Raw genomic sequence first — 24,312 nt, 5'->3', positions numbered from 1 at the left:
GGGGGGGGGGGGGGTAATTTCAGGATAGAAGTGCAGCAGCACCGCACCTGAAAAGTGTGTCTGATTTTGCATGCAGAGGAAGAGAGGCATTTAGTACATGTTTCGGAGGGCCCTGTCTAAGGCAGGCGAGGAGGAGGAGGCGAGTTCTGTTGACAAAGAGCTACTTTGCAGTGCGATGGCAGAGCGGTAAACAAGCTGGGCGGGGTGGTGTGTTATGGGGTTCTTCTCACGGCGGGAGAGAGACGGGCTCCCTCCTGGCTGATTGAGACCGGACGGCGGCCGCGTGCGGAAATTAAAACCGGGCCAATTAGAAAGAGAAAGAGTAACACTTCACAGAGGTCACGCCAAACCCACCCCAATAAAGTTCATCCTCTCCCCTCCTCCTCCTCCTCCTCCGTCCGTCTCTCTCTGGGTCTGCTGAAGCAGTAAATCTTATTAATCCTGTCCTGTCCGCCCCCCCCCCCCCCCCCCCCCCCCCCCCCCCCCCCCCCCTCTCTCTCTCTCTCTCTCATTCTCTCTCTCTCTCTGTCCCTGGTGCTCATTGTTTTCATTAAATTTGAAGCATCATTTAACTTGTATGTCGATGCAACCCCTGCAATAATGCAGCTACTCGCGTGCAGGCACGCATGTGCACACGCAGCCGCTCACACACACACACACACACACACACACACACACACACTCACACTCACACTCACACACACACACACACACACACACACACACACACACACACACACTCACACACAGCCTATAATAGAGGGTATGCGCATGCATAAAGTGAATGGTAGATCGAGTGGCAAATTGTTTAAAGTAATCAAACTTTTCTGTTTGGATGTACGGGGCTGTCAAGGCCAGAAAGTAGTTTTTTGCCACTCAGTAGGCATTCCGCATAACCTCCGGGTATGATGATGTCACGCAGCATTTTACTAGAGAAACGCGTATTGATTGGTGAAAAGCACGTTATTTGGCTAAATGATGTCATCATGTAATTCATGTGTTGCAGCAACCCAGCAGTAAATAGCCTGGGCCAATTAGAACAGAGCTCTGTGATAACTGCATGGCGGTGTTGTTGTGCTGTCCGGCACAATACCGTATTGATTATAATGCAATAATGCCATATTGATCTGACCCTGGATTTCACCCCACGTGATTGGCCAGATAAAGAAATAAGGGCCGAGAAAGGGGCAATGAGGTGTTGCATTTTAGAATCCTTGAGTTTTCATTGAACTCAGACAGAGAGTGTGTGTGTGTGTGTGTGTGTGTGTGTGTGTGTGTGTGTGTGTGTGTGCACACATTGTACACTCTCATCTTGAATAGACACACACACATGCCTTTGTGTTTTAACCCGGCGCAGAGAAGACTTTTCTGCCAGAGGTGAGAGGTGACCGTTCTCAATACCGTGCCATCAGCGCGCCACAGAAAGGGAAAGGAATATCTCAAGGTTAGACGACCAATAGATTTCTCCTACCGTGCAGCTTGTGAGGAGGATGGAGGATGAGAAAAGAGAAGGTTGCATCAAAACTGGCCTTTTGAGGCACTGAGGGACACTGCTTTTCTACAGTGACGTCCATGGTTTTTTACCCCCCTCCTCCCCCGGTTCCCCCCCCCCCCCCCTGCACATTCTTTTCTCTCTACTCTGTCCGTGGCTTTAAGAAAAGCCAAGTAAAGTGAACGGCTTTGAGCCACAGTGTACTGTTGGCCCAGGGCCGTTTTAGTGAACGGCTTTGAGCCACAGTGTACTGTTGGCCCAGGGCCGTTTTTGTGAACGGCTTTGAGCCACAGTGTACTGTTGGCCCAGGGCCGTTTTTTTTTCCTTCTTCTTTTTTGTTAAATAATTTGCTTCACTTTCTTTGCTTTTTGTGTGGAGAGAGCGGAGGACGGGGAGTTCAGAGACACACGTGTCTCCGTCGGTGCGTTAGCTGTTTCACAGGAGGTGCGTTTGTCGTGAGAAGCGGACGACGGGTGGATTTATCTGATCCTACAAGCCCGTCAGGTTGAGCAGAACTGGGCTAAACATGACCTGAAGTGTGCCGGCCCCCGAGCAAGCGCGCCACGTCACCTCGGCGGACCGGAGCTGTCATCTCCCGGGACAGCCAACGAGGGCTGACAGCCGTGGCATTCCCAAAACAAATCACTGGCTGCGTGCGCTCACTAACACTCCGTGCTCCCTGCCATTCGGGGGGCCCCGCACGCACCGCACGCACGTGTGCACAGGCAGCATGAGGCACACTGGCTGGCTGTTCCGGCTAATGCACTGTGTGTGTGTGTGTGTGTGTGTGTGTGTGTGTGTGTGTGTGTGTGTGTGTGTGTGTGTGTGTGTGTGTGTGTGTGCGTGTGTGCGTGTGCGTGTGTGTGTATGTGTGTGTTAGCACTCACACATTCATGACTACTGAATTTTAATAGTTGTCGACAACTAGCACAAAGCAGTTGACTAGTTGTGGAAATTGATATATCATATTTCGTTTTACATCCACAATGCAATACCTGTACGTTTTACATCCGAAAACTAAAATCACTTTCACCTACATTCACACCTTTTATATGTCTCCAGCTGACACATGTGGAGACACATGCTGGAACTTTTTACTTTGAAATGTTTTGTAGTTTCTGAGTTATTTAACTTAAACGCCCAATGCATTCTCTATGGCAATAACACAAACTTTGGCACCACGTATAAAAAACAAAAAAAACAAAAACACAGCACGCAGGGTAATACCAAAAGACGTCCACAGACGTCTTGGGCACAAAATGTATTAAGAGAACCATTGTTTCACGGCCCACAGCTACCTATCTGCTATAGATATACTGTGTTTGTGCATCAGCATCAGAGATGGCCACATTCCCATCCTCTCAACTCTCCCCAGCCTTCTGCACCATCCATCAACTCTCCCCTGATGTTCACAGTGGAAACAGCACCATAAGCTGTACAGAGTGTGAATGTTATTTATTTATTGGTAAAGTTCAGCGTACAAAGCATATCCGTTGATCAACGGTCAGACCCTACAGTACAGTACAACATCCCCAGTTCAGATGAGACAGACTGGAGACGTGAATAACACACGCACGCACGCACGGATATATATTGTTGCTGTGGCTTGTTTTGTTTAGTTTTTTTTGTTTTGGACATTTATGAGGTTTCCATCCGACAAGAGACCACATACTGTACTCATGCCAATACATCTTGTAGTCAAAGTAGTGAAACTAGTATTTCTACAAGCTGGAAAACTGGTCGCATGGCTGCAGGTTACACACTGGAACAGCTTACACACTGTGATGTGTGTACAGTAAGTGTTGCAATAATCCCTGCAATATAAATCACACTGTACGGATGCTGTCTAGATCACGGGTTCTCAACCCGTGGGTCGTGCCAAATTATTTTGGGGGGTCCGGCCCCCCCACCCAATCTCTGAACTGAATGGCTGGAAAATGGAAATTAAGAGTTTACATAGTACACACATAGTGCATGCATTAACTTATTTAATGATTATATCTGGTTTCAGTATTTATTATATTATTAACCTTATTATTAAGGTTATTGTTTTTTTGTATTGGGGGTGGTGAGGGGGGCGAGGCGAGGCGGGGGTCCCCAGCCAAAAACGTTGAGAACTTCCGGGCTAGAGTCTGGTCTAGCAGGTTGGTCTTCGTTCTCCATCAACGGAGGTGTCTGGACCAACTTGTTCAGTCCGGATCAGGAGTTCTCTGTTTTGTGTCAAGGACCCCCAAATTGAAATATGTACTAGAGCGGTGCCCGTTGGAGCCTCTACAGACACTTGGAACGATGCAAGTTGGAAATGAATGCCCCACCCAGATAATATGTCTGTGTCCCTTTTATGCCCATATATGGAGTCTACGCAGACGTCAGCATGATGTCAGAACAGGCCAGCTCCATATATGGACACTGGGCATGGGGGGCGGGGGCCATGTCCAGAGGCCGGGCAGAGGCCTTTTTGGTGCGCTTCTGGACAACCGTGGGTCCGACGGACTCGACAGCAGGCACTGCACCCCCTGTGGTGGGCTGGAAGTTAACGTGTGTTCTTGAGTTACGTGGATTACAGACCTACAGACGTACAGAAACTACTTTTGATGGGGACCTCAACCCACTTTGAGTACCAATGGTAGATAGATAGATAGATAGATAGGTAGGTGGGTAGGTAGGTAGGTGGATAGATAGATAAAAAATGAGTTGTGTATTAGCGAGGGAAAACATATTATAGAGTCTCAGTTTATCGATCATTAAATTGGTAGAGTGGTTTCTGTGAGTTCCTCTCTCTGCTGTGCTGAATGCTGTTTTATGTTTAATCGCATCCTGTTTTACTGAGTCTACAGATGGATGCACAGTCCCACACACACGCACACACACCTCGTCCATGTTGTGTTTTGTGTGTACAGTACAGACGCATACATTTTTGACTGACTGTAGCAGAGCTGTTAATAGACACCTGAAACCGTACAGCACTTGACATGTGCGATGACATCACTTTATTTATCACCATCATTATTGCAATATACTGTACAACACACACACACACACACACACACACACACACACACACACACACACACACACACACACACACACACACACACACACACACACACACACACACACACACACACACACACACACCCCACACACACACACACACCCTGGCAGTAATCCAGTAAAAGGCATAGTTCAAATACATTCTCAGTTTAGTTTTCCCCTCTTAACAACAACAACATTCCAAGCCGTGTGTTTGTGTTTTCCTTACAGTCAGTGCCCACTCAGTGACCTTACAGTAGAATTACCTGAACAATCTTTCAAAAACAATCCTGTCCACGTCTTGCCCACTTGCCCAGTAACCGCTTTTTTAAATTGCTTTTGATGATTTGTGCATTGAAGGCTTCGGGCAATTGCCTTCAAGACGGAACAATGGCATGTCACAAAACCATCCCTCCATTTTGTACACTCGATCTCTCTCTCTGTCTCTCTCTCTCCCACCCAGTTCTCTCTCCTCCTTCCCTTCAATATTATACCTTATATATCCTTGTTTCTCCATAATATATCTCTTTAAATATATTATTGCCCTAATTTGTTATACAAGAGTATCGTGCAAAAGTAGCAATAATTCTCGATCTACATACAAATTCACAATGCAGGATTTATTTATTAATTCAATATTGAACCAATGAAAAGTATTTTTTCCACCCTAAAACATGATCATCAGGTATTATTATAAGGAGGAAGAACTTTTTCCAAATAGTGTACAGTATTTGTTAAAATCATGCTTTTATGTGGACACGCAGTTCATTAAGTATGCCTGATTTGCCTGGTGGGTGGTGATGGGTGGTGATCCACCTGAACTGAAGCCGCACCAAAGCAAAGCAAAGTTACCATGTTTACCCAGGGTAACTGGACTAAGAAGAACTCAAGAACTTGAACATTTAGGGGTTCAATGCCTTGCTCAAGGGCTCTTCATCGGTGGTAATTTTAACGTGCCGGTCCGGGGATACGAACTAGCGACCTTCCGATATCAAGACTGCTCCCCAAACCATTCGGCCACCGCTGCCCCACAGCTGTAGTTGTATGATAAAGGGGGAGGGGTTAGGGGAGGGGCTGATAGTGTGATGTCACTACATTACTGTTTATTTCATTGGCCCGTTTGACTGTCAAGGTTTCAGCCTCCAGGAAGAAACCCTAAATACAAAGTTAATACACCATTGAACATAAAAACGACTCCAGGGTGTCTAATGAAGTACTGTCACCTCATCATAGACACATGAAAAACTGGAAAAATACAAAAATTGTGGCACTCCATCTTTAACAAGAGACTGGGAGGTGTAGTTCCAGACTGCTATATAATCTATAGCATTCAGAGATTGTGGAATAGTTGTCTAGCTGGTGGCCTGCATGATGCGAGCCTATAGGGTAATCTAGAGTTAGTCCTGCATGATGCGAGCCTATAGGGTAATCTAGAGTCAGTCCTGCATGATGCGAGCCTATAGGGTAATCTAGAGTTAGTCCTGCATGATGCGAGCCTATAGGGTAATCTAGAGTTAGTCCTGCATGATGCGAGCCTATAGGGTAATCTAGAGTCAGTCCATTGACCAGCCGTTGTTGTCTCTCCAGCAGACCGTTTGGAGGAGAGGCCACAGCGTCAGCTACCCAGATGAACAACAGGAAAGAGGACATGGAGATCTCCTCTCACTACCGCCAGCTCCTCCGGGAGCTGAACGAGCAGCGGCAGCACGGCATCCTGTGTGACGCCTGCGTCATCGTCGACGGCAAGATCTTCAAGGCCCACAAGAACGTCCTGCTGGGATCCTCGCGCTACTTCAAGACTCTCTACTGCCAGGTACGTACAGACCCGCCGCTCTGCCAGGTACCTACAGGTACCTACAGACCCGCCCGCTCTGCCAGGAGCTGAACACCTGAGAAAATAGGCTTTTGTAAATTTAGTTTAACAATAATGTAACTCTTGAGGGTTTAACCCAGTTAGACCTGGGAACGATTCTATAAATGTCTTCGAAGACAGTTTTCTGAAAAACCCATGTTTCTCTGTCAGTCGTTCTAGAACATTTTTCATGTCATTTGTCATTCAGAAAAGAGAAAGAATTTCTTTACACAGAGCTGTCAGAGCATGGAATAAACTTCCGGATGAAGTGGTCCAGGCTCCTTCAGTCAATACTTTTAAGAATAGACTTGACAAATTTTGGTCAACAAAAGGTTTTTTGTATAACTATAGGGCTGGCTTGTAAGGTCATAGACTGGTAAATACAGGACTTGAAAGTGTATTATGTATAAGATATGAGAAAAAAACCAAACATGAACTTGGTTTGTAAATAAATAAAAAATAAAAAAAATAATACGAATGTATTTATGTATGTATGTACTTGTGAATTTTGTATGTATTTATGTCTGTTGTGAGTCTGGCGTAGAGGATTTCATCCTGTGCTGGAAATCTTTTCAATAAATTTCATGTAATTGGCCGCCGACCCCCATCTGAAAATATGTTGTTCCAAGGACCTCCCAGAAGCAAAGATTTGAGTTGAAAACGTTCACTCTGAAAGAATATATATTCAAACATTTGGGCCACATTTTCACGATAAAAAAAAAAAAAGCAGACCTACAAGCTCGGAGCTTGTAGATCTGCTATTTTTCAATAGCTAAAGTATCACATAATGCTATAAACACCAAAAGGGGTTCCCGCCCAGAATGGGTTAAATGTTTGGTTACCAGCTCTCCATCATTTAGCTGGAGACCCACCTGGAACGCGTGACATCATCAGCATACCCGGAAGTTATGCAGGAACGCCTACTGAGTGGCAAAAAAATACTTTCTGGCCTTGACAGCCCATATATCCAAACAGAAAAGTCCTATCTGATTGCATTAAACAATGTTAAACTCACTTTGCCACTCAATTTGTCACTGGATTTGCCACTCACTTCATGCATGCTCATACCCTCTATACTATACTTATCGGTTCCTTTTTCCCCTCTACAACAAATCCCTTCGCCAAAAATACAAGCTCTACAAGTCTGACCCATACCTCAGGGCCAGGGCTCCACATTAAACTTTTAGTTGGTTGTTGCACTCATGTGCCTAACCTTTTCACCAGCATACAATGTAGGCTCACCCACACATACACACACTTGACACTTGACAGATCTGCTAAATGTAAGGTGCACTGGTGCACCTTACTGAAAAATACATTTGTTGCGCTGGATTTACAGATTTTTGGGTGCACTGCATGTGCGGCTAAAATGGGAGTATTGTGCCTCTTTGCATAGTGAGCTATTAGAGCTATTTTATTTTAGCCTAATAAGGAAGGCAATGGGTCGAGTGTGGTTAAGTTTAGTTGCCAGATGATGTCTCTCGATAACTGATTTACAAGTGTACAAGGTCTTTTTTTGTGGTTATTCTTAGTCTTTGTTTTTTAGGACAGTGTGATTGATGTTGTGATCGTCGCACCACCGGTCAGCTATCAGTGTGTTTCCAGGCTGTTTTCTTTTGGAAAGCGGAGAGCAAAACACCACCCTACACATGCAGACACACGTGCACACACGCACACACACACACTCACACACACACACACACACACACACACACACACACACACACACACACACACACACACACACACACACACACACACACACACACACACACACCAGGGCTGTGCAGAGAGCATTGGGGGGGCAGGGGCTCAAACTCCAGAAAAGGGCACATGTCCTTATGTGGCAAAAAAATAAAAAAAATTTAATGAAACTTTTCTTTGCCCTTTCCCTCAATAAAAATAAGAATAAAAAATAAAACTTTATTTTTATTTTTATTTTTTTTAGAGAAGGGGCACTTTCTGCAAAAGGGCAGGTGCTCAAGCCCCCTAAACAAAAAGCAACGATCCCGGAAAATGTAAATGAAATCCCTGATTCATTCTGGTTCCTACCGTCCCCTGCAGGTGAAGAAAGGCTCGGAGCCACACACCCAGACCACGGTCACCCACCTGGACATCGTGACGGCGCCGGGCTTCAAGGCCATCCTGGACTTCATGTACTCGGCGCACCTGGCGCTGACCAGCAAGAACGTGATCGAGGTGATGTCGGCGGCCAGCTACCTGCAGATGACCGACATCGTGCAGGCGTGCCACGGCTTCATCAAGGCCGCGCTGGACATCAGCATCCGCTCCGAGATGGCCGACGAGCTGGCCGACTTCGAGATGGGCGCCGCGGCGGCGGGGGGCGCGCTGGGCGGGGTGGGCGTGAACATGTTGGGAGGAGGCGGGGCCGGAGGAGGAGGCGTGGCGGCGGTGATGGGGGGAGTGGGAGGAGGAGGAGGAGGAGGAGGAGGCATCGTGGGCATGGCGTCTGAAGCCCTGGCCTCCATCATGTCGGGCCGCAGCACGTCGCCGTGGCTGGGCCGCCGCACCAGCCCCGCCAACTCCTCCGGCGACTCGGCCATCGCCAGCTGCCACGAGGGCGGCGGCGGCTCCACCTACGGCTGCGGCAAGGAGGACCCGGAGCCCCGCCCCAAGAGCCACGAGAGCCAGGAGGACCCGGAGCCCGCCTGGCCGCACGACTACCGGCCCGTCACCGTCAAGGAGGAGCAGGTGTCGCCCGCCTCCTCCTCGCACCACCCCCGGGACACGGCGCCGCCCCGCGGAGCGGCCCAGGGCCAGGGGGAGACCCAGGGGGGGTCGGCCTGGCAGCCCTTGGGGTCCGGCGGCCGCAGGAAGAACAGGAAGAACAAGGACACGGTCCGGCACATTACCCAGCAGGCCGAGGGGAACGGCGGCAGCGACCACCACCGGGAGAAGGACGGCAGGGACAGCGGGCCCGGCTCTCCGTTGCCCTCCATGCTGACCGTGGGCGGGTGGAACTACAACGGGCAGGACATCCCAGGTAAGATCCTCTCTCTATGCCCTCTGTCTGCACATACGGTCTGCAGACCCGTTTACATGGGTCGGAAGTGTAGCAGTAGCGGGCTCAGAGCCGCTGCCTGATGACCCAAAGCCTAATATCTCCCCCGGGCCAAGGAAGAATTCTCCTCTAGGCTAAGATGTTGGCTTTCCTTCCACGCGGGAGACCTGGGTTCGATTTGGTCTTTTTTTCCCCCCTCGAAGCAGAGTTGCTAGAAAAGTGTTCCAGTTCAGATCATTAGGCCTTATACTGTACCTCCTTTACCACGATTGCAGGTGGATTGAATCAGATGATTGGAATGCAAGAAAGCGAGCAGGCTCTCGCTCTGCCGCGAGAGCCTGTAAATGTTTCTCTTATTGATTCAGTGAAATATGACTCCACGCAGTGTTTGCTAATGTAGTAGTTGCTAATGTATTTAATTGGGTAGTAGTGCTAATCAGGCCAAGTGTGTGGTGGGAGAAATGCGCATTAAGTGCAATAATTAGATGATGTGTTGATAGGTTAGGAATGTATTATTATTTTGTGTGTACTTCTGTACTTTTATCACGGAAAATAAAACAACAGCTCGTTTAAACTAATGAAGTGCCAATTTATGCCATTGTTTGAAACAGGTTTTTTTTGTTGGTGAAATATACAGCTAACTTCGGCTGCAATTAAGGTGTATGGTGGAGACTGCTGGCAGAGGAACTTCAGCCCTTTGTAAAGATTGTGCTGGTATAAAAGAAATGCCCCTCCAGTCCTGAGGGTCTTGTGCGTCAGATTAACAAGGCTCTGCAGCAACTTGTTAGGCCTCTAAGATGATTATCTCCCAGTCCTGGTGGTGGGAGGTGAAAGCAGATGGAGAATACACCAGTGTGCTCGCTGACAGTGGTTTCTGTAGAACAACACACCTACACACATAGCGCTATAGCGTATACACGCTGCACACAAAAACAAACGTGCGCACACATACAGTCACACACACACAGATAAGACACACGCACGCACGCACATATACACGTACGCTAACTTTTAGTAGAGAAAGATTCTCTTGCTCTTTACCCTTAACATAATTGTTAAATGTGTGTGTGTGTGTGTGTGTGTGTGTGTGTGTGTGTGTGTGTGTGTGTGTGTGTGTGTATACTATAGTACTTGTATTACTATACTTGTGAGGGCCAAATGTCCCCTCTAGTATAGGATACTAAAATGTGAGAATTAGACATTGGGATGCTGGTCCTCACAATAAGAGCAATGGTTGTTTTTATGATATTATGCCTGAAGAAGGTCCGAAAGGGACCGAAACGTTGCATTAAAAAGAAAAATACTCTTGTACTGAGCAGATACACAGTGTGCGGGTGTATTCTATTCCTTCCATTGATGTCCACTGGACTACACACCTGTATGTCCACTGGCCTACACACCTGTCCAGACGCCTGACTTCTAGGTGTTTTTTCCTACAGTTGTTTTTCATGATTTCAAAATACTTTTAGACCTATAGGCCTGCAACTTGGAAGAGATTCAAAGATTCGCCCCCCGTCCCAGTAAAACAAAAACAAAACAACTGTGTCAACCTATAAGCTCACAATGCACCGTGCTGTGACACCCTGCACGCCTGTATGTAGATCTGCTGTTTTCTGTGAGTGGAACCAATGTGTGTAACTCATTGCTTTAGAGTGAGGGTTCAGAATGGCATTCATAAAACTGCCCTCCCAAAACATTGATGTCCTCAGAACTATGTAGTAATTCAAACGTGTGCAGGTGTGTGTGTGTGTGTGTGTCTTCGTGTGTGTGTGTGTGTGTGTGTGTGTGTGTGTGTGCACGTGCGCATGTGCGCTGTTGGGGCCCAAGGCGTCGATAGGTAGATCATTAAAAGTGAGGGGAAGCTAATCCTGGTGCCGCATTAAGGGAGTTGGCGGTGAAATGGGCACACGCGTCGCGCAGCTAAAGAAAACAGGATAATTGAATTGACCTGGGTCACTGCACGGATTACCACCGCGTCCTCCTCGCCATCCCAAACTCCTCCCCCCACCCCCACCCCCCCACCCCCTCTCTCTGGGGTTTAGGAAGGGAGGGACCTCTCGAAAGGGTGAGAGGAGGCGAAGTGGAGGAGGAGGAGGAGGAAGAGGAGGGAGGGGTGGAGGACGACCGGAGGGGGGGCTCTGCGTAGGTTTTATAAATGAGAGCGGGAGAGAGAGAGAGAGAGAGAGAGAGAGAGGGAGAGAGAGAGAGAGAGAGAGGACGGACAGATCCGTACAGGCTTATAGGAGTTTGTCTACTTAACTCTAAAGTGTCCTAAGTCCTGGATTGTGTGACCTGCACACACACACACACACACACACACACACACACACACACACGCACACACATGCACACGCACGCACAAACACACCTGTTTCCGTAATACACAGCTCACTCTCTCTGTCTCTTTCTCTGAAATGCATTTATTATTTGTGCAAAATCTGTCAAAAGGATAAAACACAAAAGCTTGAAAGCTATCTTTTTTTTGGTAAAGTCATGATTGCCACGTGTTGGGGGGGTAGCCTACGTATGATGCAACACACACACACACACACACACACACACACGCACACACACACGCACACGCACACGCACACTCTAACACATTCCCTTTACTTCAGTGGTTCTCAAAGTGCGGTCCTTGAGGGGGTTCCAGGGGGTCCCCAGCAAATTTAGATTTTAACCCCTTCATCAATATTTTACAAGTTGGCTTTAATTTTTTTTAATTTAAGCGCTGCAAGCTTGTACATGTGCTATTTTGTTACATTTCCAAAAAATATATAGAAAGTGTTTGAATAATTGTGTGCAGATGGGGGGGGGGGGGGGGTCCTTGACACGAAGAAGTCCTGTTGTAGACATTGTTTGCCTCTCTGCGTTGCTAGGGTAACTTCCCTCCATCCCATAATACCAGGTGTATTTAGTGACACTGTGCAGTGTGCATGCTGATGCCGTGCACTCACACATGCAAACGAGGTCACAGGAGTGCAACAGGAGTTTTGCTAAGGAGGGAGACAGATGGTCTACGGACAGTTAAAAAAAAAAAAAAAAAGCAATGGTCGTGTTAAATACATAAAATCAAATATTCTAAACCGCTCATTTATAGGCAGTCTGGTACTAGTGTAGCTAGAGTTCCATGTAAAAATAGTGATTTTCTTCTTTCTTTCTTATTTTCTTCAAGGACCCCCAGTTTGATATGCATTAGAGCGACGGACCCCCTATGATTTGTACTGTATCTCTGAGACCCTAATATATCCTTTGATCTTTCTTTATTCATTATTCAGAACTCCATTAGCGTCTGCTGCTGCGGTCAAATAAAACATCATACATAAAACAACGTACAATATACATACAAACAACCTCTGGCACTCGTCAAGTTCATCTACTGTTCTCGAATTGTGAAGTGTATAGTCAACAATTTGACAATACAGAATTGTATGTGTATACAGAAGTGTGTGTGTGTGTGTGTGTGTGTGTGTGTGTGTGTGTGTGTGTGTGTGTGTGTGTGTGTGTGTGTGTGTGTGTGTGTGCACGTGCACGTGCGTGCTTGTGTGCGTGCGACCATGGACTAACCGTGTATTTGAACGTCTGCAGGACCATGGCAAAAGCGTGCTGCGATTCCAATGCCACACAATGTTTAATTTAATGATAAACATTTTGGCATACCTTCTGATGCCGAGTCTGCCCCTTTATTCCCTTCTAACAAAAGGGCTTTAGGAATAATCCCTGGTGAACGTGGAGGAGTTGTGCCTCACCCCTGTTAATAACCACTTAAACCCTAATATGTACTCCAGCTGACCGGGCTCACCCAGGGCTCTGTACTAAGGTCTGCTCCTATTCTCCAAATCTCTCAAATCTCCTGGTCTAGCCCGTTTTGCCCCAGAATAAGGAATGCTTTAGGGTTTCATGTGGTTAAAGTAACAAGGAAGGAGACAAGGAGGAAGTGTTTTCTCAGCGTCGCCTAAAAGGTTAGAGGAAGTGTAGTGTTGCTGTCGGCGTGTTTTTTACCAGTAAGGCTCACCTGGCTGGCGTTGTCCAAACACTGCTATTTAAACGCTTGCTCTTTAAATGTGGGACACGGGGCCTGGCTTCACCGTCGGCCATTCATGGAAGGAAGGAGAGAGAGAAGGGGGATGATGCCATGGGGTCCCAAACTCTTTAGCCTGAGACCCAAAAGAGAAATGAAGACATTCGCCTGCGCCGGGACCCAGAATGTGTGAAAACAGCAGATTTACAAGCTCACAGTGCGTCGCTTCGTGCCACGTTGTGAGCCTAGACGCTCAGCTATTTTCACTGCTGCTTAAATGCGTCATCATTTATTCATGGTAATGACTTGATTTATTTTATCTTAGAAATACTTTAGTTTAGGAAATACTTAACCTATTTTGGGGCGAGAATCCCTTTTGGTGTTAGCATTATGTTGACATAGAAACATAGCTTTTTCAGAAAACTGTCAGGATGTAGAAGACATTTTTAGAATCTGATCTCAGGTCAAAATGGATTTTTTTTTATTGTTTGGGAAAAATTGTTTTAAAAAGAAAAGAAACGCTCTTGCACCTGATTTCTACTTTCAGTAGTTGAGGATGGTCTGCCTGATTTCTACTTAGTTGAGGATGGTCTGTCTGATTTCTACTTAGTTGAGGATGGTCTGTCTGATTTCTACTTAGTTGAGGATGGTCTGCCTGATTTCTACTTAGTTGAGGATGGTCTGTCTGATTTCTACTTAGTTGAGGATGGTCTGTCTGATTTCTACTTAGGTGAGGATGGTCTGTCTGATTTATACTTAGTTGTCGCAAACCTAAAACGGACGGTTCCGTGTGGTATGGGGTTCCCTCCCGGTCAGCTAACACGGAGCCTGCAGTTTGGAGTCGGGGGGGGGGGGGGGGGGGGGGTTGTTAAAGGGTTGTGTTTTATCCCCTGGCCTGACACTCAGTGTGGGTTTCACCATTGTGTATTCAGCTCAGTTTGCAGGAGGTGGGGTCGGTGCGTGCGTGCGTGTGTGTGTGTGTGTGTGTGTGTGTGTGTGTGCGAGAGAGACTACAGTGTGTGTGTGTGTTTAGGGAAGGGATTGTTGGGGATTGTTGAACAGGTTAGGTGAGATCATTATTTTCTAGGGGAATGCTCGCTCCGGTGTTAGCTTTGTGGGGGTGGGCTTGACGTGGTGATGGCGTGTGCGTGTGTGTGTGTGTGTGTGTGTGTGTGTGTGTGTGTGTGTGTGTGTGTGTGTGTGTGTGTGTGTGTGTGTGTGTGTGTGTGTGTGACAGAGAGAGAGAGGTGGTGGGGATGGTGGGGGTAGTATAGTGTCATCCATTCCTGTGCTTGGGTTTCCATGACTGGTAGGAATAAAGGAGAGAGAAGCGCACCCCAGTCTGAGATTAGCTTAATTGCTTCATTCCTTATTGATGAAAAGTGCACTATACTTCTCTTGCCTTCTATTCTCTCTCTCTCTCTGATCTCAGATCACACGACAAAAAAGAAATTCTGAGTGTAAATGTAACTCTTCCAACTTCCAAATGGAACAAAATGGACCCTTATTACAGCTCTTATTTGGTGCCAACATGGAACAGAACGGCCACGGCAGCAGAAAATGGAAATCCTTTTAGTCCTTATTAGTCTGTAGTCTTTGCAGTAGGTTATCTCGCCATAGTTACAGTGAGTTGTTGTTTACTGTTTCCAAGTTATGCAGAAAATATGGTTTGTGGTTAACAGCATACAGTAAATCGAAGAGAGTCATCATAATTTTGTAATACATTTTGTGTCATAAATTACATCTCAACCGCAATTATTGAAGCTGCTGTGCTCATGTGAATTTAGATTAATTTCCTGTGTGCTTAAAAATATGCATAATACAATTGTTTTAATACATTTTCAAAGAAAGTAGTAAAATAATACAATAAAAGCATACGGTTCATGGATTTGAGATGTGTTTAATTAAAGTCATATCAACCACCTAAAATCCTATACGTTGTTGAAAATAGCCAAACTATAAGCTAACAACGGGATGCGTTCTGAGGCCATGTTCACCTACTTTGAGTGACTAGACGTTTTTAAACTCCTCTGATATTCACTATCCTCACGGCCCATTAGGCTGAGAATCACTCAAACGCAATAAACTGATTAATCGATCGATCATTGCCTTACTGAGAAACTTAATGTATAAATGTGTGTGTCGGCTCAATGAGTCTCAAAACTGCATAATTATGCTGCTGTGTAACCCCAGCTTCAGTAGCACTATAGGCAGGGCTGCACATAAGTGGTGCGCAGGTGCGCATGCGCGGTAAAAATTAAAAATGCGCTGTCAATCAAGCGCCGGGAAGCGCTTCTGCGTACCAACAGCTGGGGCCGCCCAGAATGATTATTATGGCCAGAATACTAGAAAATGTTGTGGCGAGAGCATTTCCCACCGACTGCCACTCAAAGTGGCTACTGGCCCAATCACAGCGCGTCCTTACTCAAAAGGGGGAGGATCCATGCTGCTTTCTGCTAGGAGCCAGGGAGGAGGCGGAGGGCGGTTGACAGGAAAACCTTACACAAATAGTTTCGTCTTCTCTTCTCCGTTTCAGATAGCAAACTACTGTAGTCCCCGGTGTAAAAGGTCATGCTTTGGATGCTTTGCACTCTTCCCATTTGCCGCTGTGCTTGTGTTTGTTTTCCGGCTGTTGGAGCAGCATGGTTGCTCGTGTGCGATGCCGTCTCAAAACCCGAATCCGAGGCAGAAACCATATTAGCGTCTCTCACAGCCTAGGCACCGGCCACCGACTTTTTACGGGTACTAAGGTTTTAGTTCCGACATAGTGGAGTGGGAAGAGTTTAAAGCATTGCGGACTGGCACTGCTGCTGCCCAACATGAACACCGTGTCTCGACATACTGTGCCTTATTATCGTAAAGTCGGGTAGTGTACACTGTTTATTTTTGCACCGAGGAGCCATGTGTTTCTGACTGTCTGACTACGTACGTCGCCTCATCTAAAAACAAAAGGGAACTAGGGAAGCCTGATGTATGCTTCGCCGTACGATGTGTCGCATGTTAAAAAAATAGCTGATCTGCAAGCTCACAACGTGTCGCAACACGTTGTGAGCTAGTAGATTGGTTATTTAAATACAAAATAATAAAAAATCTAAATATTGCTTTGATGCTCATATCATATTATCCTTAGGAAGTATTAAGTTGTTAACTTGTTTTTATTATAATATGCATTCCATAGGGCTGGACCACACATGGACCTAGATTTTAGCAAATTTATATATTTTTAATAATGGGATGAATCTACAACAAGAGCCATTCTAGGGCTAAATCTAGAGTTGCAATACCCTCCATTGACTCCCCACTCATCCAATAAATATTGTTTTGCTATAAGTTATTCATCCCTCTTTTATCCATCTGGCGAGACGGGTCGCCGCATTTTAGGAGCACCAAGCAACTCCTCCAGGTGCTCTTCTGAGTACTAGACCAAAAAAGTTGTGTGCAGCCCTGACTATAGGTACCGGTCTGCTTTTTGGAAGCACTGGTATGAATGTTTATTTTAAATATGATGTTTTTTATGGGTTAGGGGTGTTTCTTCTCTGTGTGTGGTGTTTATGTTGTCTGTTGTTTATTGGACCCTGAGTCTGAACAAATTAAGTTTATTGATTGATTAAAATGGAAACGCACATGGCTCACCATGTTGTCAGATGGGTGGGCCACGGACGCCTTTGAGACATTCAAATGGGCCCTTATCAAAATCCATGTGGTGTGCGCCGCCTGGGGCATCTCTTTTGAAACGTCAACGTTGTGCACTCGACAACATGGGGCTGAGGATTGCGTCGGATTAGGTGGTAATGTCAGGATAACACACGGAAGGCCGTGTAAAAAGATCATAGCATTAACGCCTGAGCGTTTCAGAGGGACGGTTCACATGTCAAGGCTGACATGCATAGCATAGCATATCAGTGGACGTCAACAGCTGCCAGGATTTAGGCACGTTTTCCTTGAAATCCCCATCCCTTTGCAAACAGCTGCTTTGCTGCTAACTTCATGTCATTATATTGGGGCCGCTAATGCCTAATTTATCATCACACACCCATTGACACACTTCATGACATGTTTGTTTGTTTTTCAGTTGGACATTTTTTGCATTTACTGTTATAGCTTTTTTGTGGCTTCGGGCAGTTGCTTTCAAGCGGGAACAATGGCACGTCACAAATTCACAATGGCATGTCACAATGGCATGTCACAAAACCATCTTTGACACACACACACACACACACACACACACACACACACACACACACACACACACACACACACACACACACACACGCATGGGAAACATACTTTTACATCGCCAAAGCATGTGTGAAATGACACAAACAGGAAATAAGAAATGTATTTGTACGTTAAGGATGGTAGCCCTACTAGAAGGACACGTCTAAACAGAGCTGTGTAACAATGCAACGTTGCGGTCAAGTATATTAGGTACAGTACTCAACTAACAACACATTAAAATGCTGCTCTCTCCCGCACGCGTTCTTTTTACACTCTCCTTCAGGAACACTTAACATGTCAAACCCTCAGAGAATTGTGTTTTCTTTGCCGATTGTGTGCTGATGAACGCAGATCCATTCAGTGACTAACACCTGGTGACATGCCAGTGATAATTTCAATTTCAATCGACATACTTACTTACTTACTCAAAACTGTTATGAAATTTAAAAGAAGTCTTAAGGACTCATTCAGCCTCGCAACTGTTGGCGTGTTTTGTAAGGGTTTGTCGCCATCCTACTGTGGCGTCCTTGGGATCCACTTCAAGTGGGTTCTAGTGTTTAGTTTGAGCCCACACAGGGCTGTGGTTTTGCCACATGGGACTTTAGAAAAATGTTGAGACAATCTCAGGATGGCGTTTGGATCATTTATAGGCTGCTGCCCAGCAACTTGTAACAGGGCTTGTTCCTGGCTGTATAATGCACCGGAACGTTGTGTCAGGATTCTCTTGGTACGCGAAAGTGCCTCGATGCCTATGATCTGCAATCGTGCGGCAAGCATTTTGACGACGCATGCGCACTATAGCGCACCGGTTATGTGCACCCCTGCTTATAGGACCACTTCACCCATGTCTTCATATAATTGGTCCTCACTAATGCTCTTTATAATATTGGTAAAATAAATGTGTGTGTCCCACAAGAGGACAGTTCAGTTCAGAAACCCACCTACCAATGAATGCCCAATATTGTCAAAATGTAAATAAAGAAAAAGAAGCAGATCTGCAAACTCCAATATTTTCACTATTTACATACATGGGTATTAACACTAATTATGCTAATGACGTGTATATACACGTCTTTAGAATCAAAACCGTGGGGTGCCTTGGATGTGCATACACGTCTTAAGGTCCTTTTGATTTATATCAAACCATATATTTATTTTTTAAATCAGCGATCCTAGACCGGTTTCGCACAGCCGTGCGCTGCCGTTCACTTCCTTGTTTACGGGCCGACAAAAGTTGCTCATAACTCTGAATCTACGGCGCTCTCCTTGGTTTTGATCATAACGCCGATGTTCTGTGGTCATTTCTGTCTTCAGCAAGCGCCTCGTTTGTAATATTAACGCTTCCAGAGAGACATAAGATGAGGTAGCATGGGAAAATGATGCCTCCCGGTTTTGGTGGGTAATGGAAGGCGGGGCTTTTCGGAGTAAAATCTGCCTCATCTGCGTGGCACTCTCCCCGGCAAAATAAGTGTTTAATGGTTAACCCATTTTGGGCGGGAACCCCTTTTGGTGTATTAAACACTATTTTAAACTTTAGCTATTGAAAAATAGCAGATCTACAAGCTCATAGCACGTGGTGCAAACCTTTGAATATATATTCTTTCAGAGCGAACGTTTTTAACTCAAATCGTTGCTTCTGGGGGAGGTCCCTGGAACAACATATTTTCAGATGGGGGTGAGCGGCCAAATACAAACATGAGTTTTTTTAGAAAAATGTCAGGATTTAGAAGACATTTGTAGAATCGTCCTCAGGTCGAAACAGGAATTTCTTTCCAAAAGTGTTTGACCCTGCAGGTCTAGCTGCATCCATTCCAACTTTCCTCCGTTAGAATCTCCCAGAGCAGAGCTAGTACATTTAGTTCTCTTTCTTCCACAGTTTAACCGTGCGTTGTCTCTCCTGTTGTCTCTTGTCAATAGATGGAGACGTTAAGCTTCAGCCCACATGGGTTTTTCTTCCAAAAGTTTTGTTCGGTTTTCTCGTCTTTTGCTTCCTCTATTCTCGGGGCAAACTTAAACTTGATCTTTGGCACCCCAACAACAAGCATAAACTGGCATCTCTCTCTCTCTCTCTCTCTCTCTCTATCTCTCTCTCTCACTCTCTCTCTCTCTCTCTCTCTCTTTTCACGTCTTCAGATTGTTTCAGTGGTATTAAACAGAAAAATACCCAAATGGTGACCTTTTGTGTTGGCTTGGGGGATTTTGGCAATGTGGTGGATGGCCAGTGACGTACATAAACACACACACACACACACACACACACACACACACACACACACACACACACACGCACACACACACGCAGGCTCAGAGCATCTGATTATGTAGACGTGAAGAGTTCAAACGCACGTGGGCTGCTGTTTGCATCGCCCTCTAGCTGTTGCACATCGATCACATGGAGAAGTCTTCTAGGAGGGTGTGAGAAGCCAACGTCTTTCTCTGACTCTCTTCTCCTCTATGGCCCCTGCCTGCCGGAGGCTTGTACCCCCTCAACCACACACACACACACACACACACATACACACACCCACACACAGTATGCACTCACTCACTCCATGCACAGAGACGGCAAAAACCCTTATGGGTCCATTTGGTTACAATTGTTTTGCAAATTAGTTTTACTTAAATTAGTTTTTCCGACAAACTCTTAATATTATGTTCATTCCTGTGCGAGCAATTGAGCGCGCGCGTGTGTGCGTGTGTGTGTGTGTGTGTGTGTGTGTGTGTGTGTGTAGCGGTGCATGTCCTATAGCATGTATTGAGTTCCAACTTGAATCAGGAGAGGAGAAACAAGGAGAGGAGAGGAGGAGATGAGAAACAATTCCTCTCCTCTCCTCTCCTCTCCTCTCCTCTCCTCTCCTCTCCTCTCCTCTCCTCTCCTCTCCTCTCCTCTCCTCTCCTCTCCTCTCCTCTCCTCTCCTCTCCTCTCCTCTCCTCTCCTCTCCTCTCGAGGAGATGAGAAACAAGTCCTCTCCTCTCCCCTCTCCTCTCCTTCCCGTCAAACTTTTCCTCTCCTTTCTCTCTCCTCTTTTCCTCCCCAAGTCTCTGCAGTCTAAAAGGTGCACACTTGAAATAATGAACGGATCCCCCTTTTCACCTCCGTTCCTCTCTGTATTCCAGTTAAGATCCTCCCATAGTATTTGCACTTCATTAAACTTGAAATAGGTTTAATATTTAAAACACCGTGACAGATTTCAAACCCCCTGCTCCCCCCCCCCCCCACACACACACACACACCAGCACCCCCATCGCAGCGTTGCACCTCCACTCCTCTCTCTCTCTCTCTCTCTCTCTCTCTCTCTCTCTCTCCCTCTCTCTCTCTCCCGGTTTTAATAATCTACTCTCATATTTCCTCCTAATTCACTCCCTCTTCATTATAAACCAAAATAGATTTAATATTTCAGGCATGCAGACTTAATTTTGAACCCTTTTCTTCATGGCTCACTGCTCGACACATTGTGGGTCGGATGGCTACATGATGTCAGGGTCTCTCTCTCTCTCTCTCCTTTACTGTACTTTTTTTCCTCACTCTCGCTATCTCTCTTTCTCTCACTTCAACGCGCACGCACACACACACACACACACACACACACTCGCGCACGCACACACACACACGCACGCACGCGCGAAGCCAGCGCACACACACACACACACACACACACACACACACACACACACACACACACACACACACACCACACACACACACACACATGTGGTTCTTGCTAATTTCTTATATTTTGTTCCCTTGTCCATTCTGTCATCTTTCCTGTTTCCCACTGTCTTTGTACTGTATGCACCCCTCCTCTCTCTCTCTCGCTCTCTCTCCTCTCCCCCCCCCCCTCTCTCGCTCCTCCCCCCCCCCCCCCCCCACACACACACACACACTGTTCTTTCTCAGTGCCTTTGTCCACTATGTGTAGCAGTGCAGATGATTCCAGCTCTTTCTCCCAACCCCATTGACTCCATGTGGCCTTCAACCCTGCATCCCCCTCACCCACCTCCCTCAGTTTCCCTTTCTGACCCCCCCCCCGCCCCAACCCCCCCCCCCAACTTGTGTGTTGGCTGAAAGGGGGCTGAATGCTTATTTGTTCTTTCGGGGCTTGTGACGCAAGACTACAATACTGTTCTTTTTATCTCCCCGTGCACGCTCCCTCTCTCTTCCTCTCTCTCTCTCTCTCCCTCTCTCTCTCTCTCTGAGGGGGTACAAATGGGCCCACAGTGGTCCATTTGGTTACATTTGTATATTCTCAGAGTTGCAAATGTATAGATTAACATGGAACATTTTACTGTGACTAGAACAGAGACAAGGAGAAAATACACTGCTCTCTCTTATTGCCGTGGTAACCACACCGTTTCTCTGCTGCCCACCAGCCATCTTTCTGATGTGACCTCACATCCTGCTGACCATTATGGCTGACCAGCTGAAAGACCCCACTCAGCACACAAGCACTACGCGCGCGTGAGCGCACACACGCACGCACACAAAAGTCTTAAAACGTGAATAACTCTTGATCTAAAACAATACGTCCAATTCTAATCAAAGATTATGTTTTGACGGCCCGTCGCCAGTCGCGTTAGAATACCCCCCGTTGTTGTCGATCGCCTCGGGGGTGTTTTGGCTACATCTAGCTACATCTAGCTACATCTAGCTATTTCAAGCTACTTCCAAAATGGCGCGGAGCAACCTTGAATAGGTCCTGAAGAAACAAATCGCTGGGCGTCCTGATTTAATGGTTACAAATACCCCCAGGCGCTAATTATTTAACCATCATTATAATGACTTAGTTGAATATTCTTCCGCTACATTCCTTGTTGTTTTAAATAGTGGAGCTCCGATCTGTGATTGGCTAGGCCTCATCACGTGGCACTAGTGCGTCCTTAATTCCCATAGAGTAATAAAGGATATAGAGACAGAACCGGAGCGATAGTGGAAGTTGCTCAGTGGCGTTTTGAAGCACCCGGAAGACTGCCGGAAGTATAATCATAACTCAATGGCTCGATGGAGCGAGCGGAAGTTTAGCCTAGCCTTTAGCCCCGGACCTCAATTTTGAGGTCCGGGCTGACGCACGTGACGTCATGAACGTCCGTTCCACCTCCATGAAAGTGCTGCAATTCCACATTTCGCCAGTAGGTATAGTGGCAGCTTCAACGTTGGACAGCCTTACTGGGGGGCGTGGTCCTTCCAGTTACAGATGGGCTTCATTCAACCTCCCGTCGCCTCCATGAAGCCAGTGATCATATAGAGTTATAATGGCTGTGATGCGTTTGTCTGGTAAATCACTGAGAATGATAGGATTTCATCATCAGTCTGCTCAAAATAGTTGATCGGCAGTTTGTCGTGAAGTTACAATAGCTTTCTCACTCACAGTATTACAGCAGCCTACACTGAATGTTCTGTTGTATTGTATTGTGATGAATAGAGTGGTGATATGATCTTTCTGCCATATTGCCCTGCACCCCTATGAATACTTACAGGATCAGCATGCCGTGTATGGCCAATGGGGCTTATACTGATGACATCAGGGTCCTCCATATATGGGCATAAAAGGGACAAGGACGCACGCACGCACGCACGCACGCACGCACGCACGCACACACACACACACACACACACACACACACACACACACACACACACACACACACACACACACACTCATGCATGTAAATTCACAGAATTATTCACACGTCTCTCTCACTTCATCATATTCTCTCTCCCCCTACCTCTATCTCTCTCCGTCCTCACCAACTCTCTCTCTCTCTCTCTCTCTCTCTCTCTCTCTCTCTCTCTCTCTCCTCACTAACTCTCTCTCTCTCTCTCTCTCTCTCTCTCTCTCTCTCTCTCTCTCTCTCTCTCCTCACTAACTCTCTCTCTCTCTCTCTCTCTCTCTCTCTCTCTCTCTCTCTCTCTCTCTCTCTCTCTCTCTCCTCTCTCTCTCTCTCTCTCTCTCTCTCTCTCTTTCTGTCCTCACTCTCTCTCAATTCTCAATACTGACACCTGCTCTATTTATAAGTCTCTGGCTTTAAAAGAGCCGTTCTGGACAGGAAGCCCCCCACCTCCCCCCACTCCTGACCACGGCTTTTTTCCAAAACGTCAGAGAGCACCCCCCACCTCTCCACCAGCCTGTCTGCCTGCCCGCACTGAACAGGAGGACAGAGAGAGAGAGAGAGAGAGAGAGAGGGGAGGGGAAAGAGGGAGAGGACAGGAGAGGAGAGGGGTAGAGGGAAGGAGAGGGGGTCAGCGCTGGGTTGTGATTCTACACGTTGTGAGATCTCAGATCGGTTATTTTCATCGTATGACTAAGTATACACTGCACTACAGTATAGGCCTAGGGCCTAAGTTAAAGATTAGCCACCAGCACCCACCCTGCGTGTACCTGGGTTGGGCCTGTGTGGCCATGCAGGCATACATACACACACACACACACACACACACACACACACACACACACACACACACACACACACGCTCGCATGTAACTTTACTGTACTGGCATGCACATGTACGTATAAATGCACATGTGCACTTTCACCCACGCGTGCTTCTCATGAACGACTATGCATACGTCCAAAATATTGTGTGCTTACAACATGCACATGCACATAACATGCGCATGCAAACGTGTACACACACACACACACACACACACACACACACACACACACACACAGCC

The 24,312-nt window shown here is 46.6% G+C and overlaps 1 protein-coding gene across 2 annotated transcripts in view; it reads left to right on the top strand.

Moving 5' to 3' along the window:
• Nucleotides 1-24,312, top strand: part of zbtb46 (zinc finger and BTB domain containing 46) — a 98,771-nt gene that overhangs the window by 29,478 nt on the left and 44,981 nt on the right. Inside the window, exons 2-3 of one of the 2 annotated variants that reach the window (XM_083769087.1) lie at nucleotides 6,116-6,338; nucleotides 8,442-9,381. In XM_083769087.1, coding sequence (XP_083625213.1) covers nucleotides 6,153-6,338; nucleotides 8,442-9,381 — 1,126 coding nt within the window. In that variant the 5' untranslated portion in view covers nucleotides 6,116-6,152. Of the gene's footprint in view, nucleotides 1-6,112; nucleotides 6,339-8,441; nucleotides 9,382-24,312 lie in introns of both variants that reach the window. The other variant, XM_083769086.1, reaches the window with a different exon arrangement.

Source organism: Protomyctophum parallelum, assembly GCF_964188405.1.
Source record: "Protomyctophum parallelum genome assembly, chromosome: 7".
In the NCBI taxonomy this organism is placed as follows: Eukaryota; Metazoa; Chordata; class Actinopteri; order Myctophiformes; family Myctophidae; genus Protomyctophum; species Protomyctophum parallelum.
Note: the sequence above shows the minus strand (reverse complement) of the source record. Positions and strands in the feature narration are given on the sequence as shown.